General features: G+C 39.8%; 1 protein-coding gene across 1 annotated transcript in view; it reads left to right on the forward strand.

Annotated features, from left to right (window-relative positions):
* The window catches only part of tgfb2 (transforming growth factor, beta 2), a 30686-nt gene extending 25980 nt beyond the window's left edge, over window positions 1-4706 (forward strand). Inside the window, exons 3-7 of the mRNA XM_088307084.1 lie at window positions 2638-2770; window positions 2857-2967; window positions 3118-3292; window positions 4042-4195; window positions 4331-4706. Coding sequence (XP_088163210.1) covers window positions 2638-2770; window positions 2857-2967; window positions 3118-3292; window positions 4042-4195; window positions 4331-4489 — 732 coding nt within the window. The 3' untranslated portion in view covers window positions 4490-4706. The remainder of the gene's footprint in view (window positions 1-2637; window positions 2771-2856; window positions 2968-3117; window positions 3293-4041; window positions 4196-4330) is intronic.
* Window positions 4707-6767: the final 2061 nt, after the last annotated feature.

Raw genomic sequence — 6767 nt, forward strand, 5'->3', positions numbered from 1 at the left:
CTAGTTGCTTATTAATAGAAGCGGATGGAATGAGAAATAAGTGAGTTTGATAGCTCAAAGAAATTCATGAATAACTGCAGGACCATAAAATAAGTAAATAAATACAGAAATAATTATATATTTTTTTTACATATAATCATTGGTAATTCAATTGATTAATGACACATTAATGGTTTATTTAAATTCCATATTTAATGAATGAAATGAAAATGAAACATTTAATTAATGACACTTATTTAATTATTTAATGGCGCAATTATCATTTATGTGATTTATTTAATTTCATATGAATGAATGAATGAAACAATTAATTAATTAATGACAATTTTAATTAAAGGGACACGTGGATGAGCTTAACATTGGTACTAAAATAATAGTTTTGCATGTAAAAATGACATCAGTAGTAAAATGTCGCATGCATGACACAGCTTGCAGTCGCCAGCTTCGGTGTGACAGTGAGTGGGCGTCGAACAGAGAGGTTAATTATTTTGATTTGTGCAAGTGATCATAGGTTGGGATGTCCACATGAATTATGTTGCCAGTTGATCACCGCTTTTGGACGCTATAAGCAATGAAAGTACAATGATTTCCAATGGGGAGTTTATAATCGGTCCTTTCAATGACTGGAGTGAAACGTGGAGCAAGCGGAGGGGGGCGTGGCCGTATTCCTAATTAAAAATGGGCGTTTTTCAAGTCGTCACTTATTTACTGATTTCTCCAAAATGAATTGATAAAAAAGAAAAGGATAACTTATTTCAGTTTCCTTATCAAAAATATATCAACTGAGCTTGTTTGTGAAAAATGGGTCATCTTGGCTGGCCAGATACTTTAAACATTTCATGGTGTATTAATTTATTTAATGTTGGCACTTTCAGTCCATAGTTTAAAACAAACAAAGTGTCTTTTATCGACTACATATAAATTATTTAAACTTCCCTGTTCCTTTTATACAGCGCGGGTGGTTCTACTTCTTTAAAGAATTGTTTCCAACACAGTGGAGAATTTAGAAAAGTGATTTTGTTCTGTAATCACCCAGAGCTGGCTGTCGATCAGCCTGTCTGCACCAGCCGGTTTCCATGCTGTGTTTACATCCAGACAAGGGGATGACAGCTGGGCTAAACACAGCTCCAAACAGGGAGACTTCTCACGAAAACATAGCGCCTGTAAATGTGTGAGGGAGGACGGGACAGACCGGTACAATGAGGGAGACCAGATAACATCCAACTTACGCACATTTATCATGCACACACAAACACACAACAAACGCACACACTCACTTACTCATGTCTACGTCTACATAGCTAATCACAAGACTTCATTTAAACGTGTTTTGAAATAGACGAGCCCCTGAAATGCTTTTAAAGGTTATGCCTGTATGTTGAGGTTGTTTCTAAGATAAATAAATACAGTATTTTCCGGACCATAGGGCGCACTTTAAAGTCCCAAATCTTCCCCCAAAACAAACGAGGCGCCTTGTAAAGCGACGCGCCCATTATATGGACTGAGCATCACTCTCGACCATCAACCCTTTTGGGCTGTTCGGAGCGCGAGTTGAGCTAGCGCGAGCAGAGCTAGCGCGAGGCGAGCTTGGGCACTAGTGCGTCCCGCCCAATATATGCATTAAATACGGAAATAGCACCCTTAACTGGTGTTGCGCCCTTTGATGCAGCGCGTCTTATGGCCGTAAAAATACAGTAGTTAAAGTAAATAGTAGATGTCATTTAACAATTACAATTTGACACTTTATTTGACTCAATTTGGTCTATCTTCATAGAAAGACATGGTCCAAAACTAGCGCGTCTTGATTTCCGTGCCGGTGCGAGCCTTGTTTAGCGTGTTTGCGAATTTGGCTGACCGCTCTGCATCATGCTGGGTGGGCTGAGGGTGTTTTATTTTACATGCAACTGGCATACCAGATCATTTATTATGAGGTATGGTTAACTCATTCTCTGCCACTGACAACTGTAGATATTGAAGATCCATTTTTACTGGGCTGTCAATTCATAAACAATTAATCATTTAATAATAATTAATCAATTAGTAACCAGTCGGTGGGTGACTGGCTACCACGTCCGCCTCACAGTACAAAGGTGCAGGGTTCGATTCTGGCTCCGCCCTTCCTATGTGGAGTTTGCGTGCTCTCCCCATGCCTGCGTGGGTTTTCTCTGGGTACTCTTGTTTCCTACCACATTCCAAAATCATGCATTGTATGCTACGATGGGCTGTCAACCAGTTCAGGGTGTAGACAGCCGGAATCGGCTCCAGCACACGCGCGACCCTTGTGAGGATAACCAGCTCAGATAATGGATGAATGGAAATACTTAATGGCATTTTTTTAACCAAGTATTTTTTTTATTTAGTCAAGAGAACATATCGGAACTAACATACAAAATAATCACAATGGTTGTGTCATATCTTTGGGACCCGTTGCATATTTAGCAGGTGAGGCAGTTTTGAAAAGACATTTGAATTTCTGGCTATTACCAAAGTAGACCACAGCGACACAACGATGCTTTTGCCAAGACATGACAGTATCAATAAGGTTGGGAATTTAATGAATACACATTTTGTAATTATTTTACTTGTTTGTATTTTCTGTCTTAGATTTGATGTCTCATACCTCTCTACTGTGCTCAGATTTTAGCACACAAAGACCTGACATCTCCAACTCAACGATACATTGACAGCCGAGTGGTACGAACGCAAACGGAGGGCGAGTGGATGACCTTTGATGTGACCGAGGCCGTGAGCGAATGGATGAACCACCGAGGTGAGTGAGACCGGTCCAACACTCCTTCCATACTGGATGTGGAGCACGTGTGACATTAGCATGATGCAATATTTCTGTCTCCTCAGATAGAAACAGTGGATTCAAGCTCAGCCTACATTGTCCATGCTGTACTTTTGTTCCTTCAAATAACTACATTATTCCCAATAAGAGCGAGGAGCTGGAGGCACGATTTGCAGGTTATTTGATCTAAAAGCTTCATAAACCATATTAGGTTAAGATTTGTGGACTTATAATGATGACTGTCTCAATCGCTTATCGGTGGGTAATGTTACATTCTAATCTGTTGCGACCCACGAAGATCAATTTGTTCTGTATTTGTTCTCTAGGTATTGATGACAGCTTCATCAGCGGTGGTGATCTAAAAGTATTCAAGAGGCTGCGCCACAACACTCGGACTCCACACCTTCTAATCATGCTGCTTCCCACTTACCGACTGGAGTCTCCGTTTCACCACAAAGCACATCGAACAAAAAGAGCCCTAGATGCCGCTTACTGCTCAAGGTACTGAGTAGCTCATCATTGACCAGAAAAACTACCATATGAATGAACTTGCTGTTTGACACGTTACATGCTTACTTAGTCAGGTGAAATATGTATTGTTTGAATTTGATTTCATTTACCATTTAAGTTTTGTCTTTAGCTGCAGTGAATGTTGATCTTTTGCATGCATTATCATTGACGACCCACTAATTGGATTATTGTAAAATTGGTTGACTAGTTGCCATTCTAAACTGATCATGATTTTTAAAGGGTGTATATTTATTATTGAAATTTGACTGAAGTCATTGTTTGTCATACAATCCGCAATCATGGGATTTCGTGAAAATAAATGCAACATTATTGTCCAACGCATTCAAAAAAAGCAGAAACAAATCGAAGTAAAAAGCAACATTCAGAATTGTGACGAATTAAGAATTTTTTGGGAGCCTTTTTGGTTTTAGATAAACACTATATGCAGTAAATGCACGCCATTTAACATTTACCATTTTTAGATGTGATTTGAATGACTGGGTTATAGTTCAATTCTTCTTTTGCAGTACCCTGCTAACCCTCAATTTAGTGAAAAGATTTTAAAAGATTTTAAAACCTAGCTGTGGAGTTAATTTGAGCTCACCATGGAACTTAAATGGGACTTAAATGTCACATAAAAGTAGAACTCTGTAAAAAAAAAAAGAAAAATCATAATAAATACGAAAAAAAAGAAAAACATCCTCTCAAACACCTCTCATCTTCTCCCATATGGATTGCAGAAATGTTCAAGACAACTGCTGCTTAAGGACGCTCTACATTGACTTCAAGAAAGACCTTGGCTGGAGGTGGATTCATGAGCCAAAGGGTTACGAGGCCAACTTTTGTGCCGGAGCCTGCCCGTACCTCTGGAGTGCCGATACGCAGCATGCCAAGGTATTATAACGTTTACAAAGGGTAATACGTAGTTTACAAAATGTATGAATGGTGAGTGAGGAATGTTTGCAAGAAAGTTACATTGCATTGAAAACTACACAGACGACCATTTGATTGTTCTTCTTGTCTCTCCAGGTGTTGGGCCTTTATAATAGCATTAACCCTGACGCGTCAGCGTCACCCTGCTGTGTGTCCCAGGACCTGGAACCCCTCACCATCCTGTACTATATCGGCAAGACGCCGAAAATAGAACACCTCTCCAATATGAAGGTCAAGTCTTGCAAGTGCAGCTAGAAACTAAGCCAGCACAAACCACACCCAACTTCCTTCGCACAATAACGCACATACACCAATTGCAACCATGCTATCTCTTCTATTTTCACTCACACGGTCCAGTGTCATGTGTTCAAGATTAGAGGTACTGAACAAATAAACCTCATTCCAAAATGGCACTGCAATGCTCTTACGAATACACTACACAGACCTTGATTCCATAAAGACTTTGACATCATGTGCCTTGTATTTGTTTTTTTCCATGCTCTTTAACAGACATCAAATCTGGCTCCTGGGCAAATATTTTGATGCTGAACATTAGTCCAAGTTGAAGTGTGCCTTCAGTTTGTGGTGCCCTGCTTGGCTTTCCAAGTAAGCGTCAGCCCCTCTCGGCTATCAGATGTCAAGATTCAACCTGTCGTATCCAATCAAGCCGCTTTCTCCTGGAAGGGTAACAGTGCAGTTATTTTGGTGCTAACAAAGTTAGGCTGGGGTATTGTTCCCGTGCAGCTAAACACGCTAAACGAAAGGCGAGATCAATAAGAAATTCTCAGGATTTCTTAATGACATTGACAACCGTGAAACGATATTGAGACAAGTCACTGGCAAAGACGTTACATGTTTTGTGCGGTGTTTGCCATACATTAAGATGATGAATTGCCACTGCCTTTCAGAGAAACACAGTGGAATTAATTAGTGATGCAGTTTTAGTGAGATCAACTCATACTCAGGGCTCTATTTTCAGCACACATTGCTGGTGGAAGACTCGTTTAGCATGGGACTTTGACAGATTGTACTTTGTCATGCCGTGCATTCCAGTGGACCTGCGAGAAGCAGGTCTAAGTTGTGGCATAGGTGGAATTTTGTGAATATGATCTAGTTGCATGCATACCGATTCTGCGCTCCAGGCACATGTGTAGTGGATGGCATCAAATTTCATTCATAGATATAACAAAAGTGTGCATCCAAATTTCTCAATCATCATAGTTAATTGAATGCATTATTATTATGTTTTTTTTTTTTGTTTTTTTTTTAAATCAACCCCCCTGGCTGCAACACAACTATAGGGGTTGTCTCCAAGTGCCCATTTCACAGCTGCAATCTGTGATTGTCCTGGATAACTTTCGGTGCAAATGGAGTTCCTTATAAATGTATTCACAGGTATCGATCTACTGGATGGACTCCAGCCGTGTAGACCGTGCGCCTCTCCTGCGCAGAATTTAAAGGGAATGAGAGGAGCCGCTTCCATTGGCAAGGAAGCAAGTCGGCTATGTTCACACCCACAACGGCGGGAACTGCCCGTTTCTAACTGGAAGCCTCTAAAAAAAAAAAAAAAAAAAAATTCAGAAGAAAGAAAACTCCTCCCATGAGCACAGTTAGATTGTGCTTTGCGCTATACTTGTGCGCCGGGCACGAAAATAGATCCCTGAGTCTTGACTTTCCTTGGTTTTGCTCAAAATAACAAACCAACCAATTATTGTTCTGTCCCTTATTTACTATTTGAGCTTAGGAGAGTTGCAAAGTTTGAGTTGATCAAAGTGGGGTGTTTTTGGTCAAATTTAGCTGATTTACAAAACAGAACAGGTAGAAATTACAATGACTGTTGACTTGTCGCGACGTGTATCAATATACGACACCCTAGACCAGTGTTTCCCAACCTTCAGTGGGCCATGCCACCCAATTCATAACAGAAAAATCTCATGAAAACTATGAAATTCTAAAAAATGGTTATCTGGTTGCAAACTAACTTACTTAATTTGGGTCTTTTTAATTGCGCTGTTTAATAGGAATGGTTTATTTTACCTTCTGCCATCTAATGGAAGAGCATTTAATTGTTCTGCCTGTCACGGGGCGTCACTGGCATACATAGATGAACTAATATATATTCAGAATTAGAAATAAAACAATAATTAATGAATAAATTTAGTGAAATTGGGTATGATGCTCTGATGCTCTCTCACGGGGCACTTGTGTGCTATGTCAACCTCCTTGGTTGGGAATGAACTTCTTAACACTGCTAAGAGGTGATTGAATAAATGAATCAAGAAAACCCTGGTAGAACAAAAACATCTTTAACATGAAATATTAGTTTCTTAATGTTAGTAATGGAATGACAAAATGTCATCGCCACAATATGCAAGTGAATATGCCCCCTTTTTTCCATTCGCCTTCTATGGAAGGCCCAGTCAACATGAATCACCTCACGCACTTGTCACACGAGACAGATTAAGGCAAACACTGGAAGTTTATGTGATAAGTGTCTATATGTGAAATGAGTTCTGAAAATTACACAGATCCG

The sequence above is a fragment of the Idiotropiscis lumnitzeri genome, chromosome 10 (genome assembly GCF_059441095.1).
Source record: "Idiotropiscis lumnitzeri isolate Australia: NSW breed Sydney's pygmy pipehorse chromosome 10, RoL_Ilum_1.0, whole genome shotgun sequence".
Lineage (NCBI taxonomy): Eukaryota > Metazoa > Chordata > Actinopteri > Syngnathiformes > Syngnathidae > Idiotropiscis > Idiotropiscis lumnitzeri.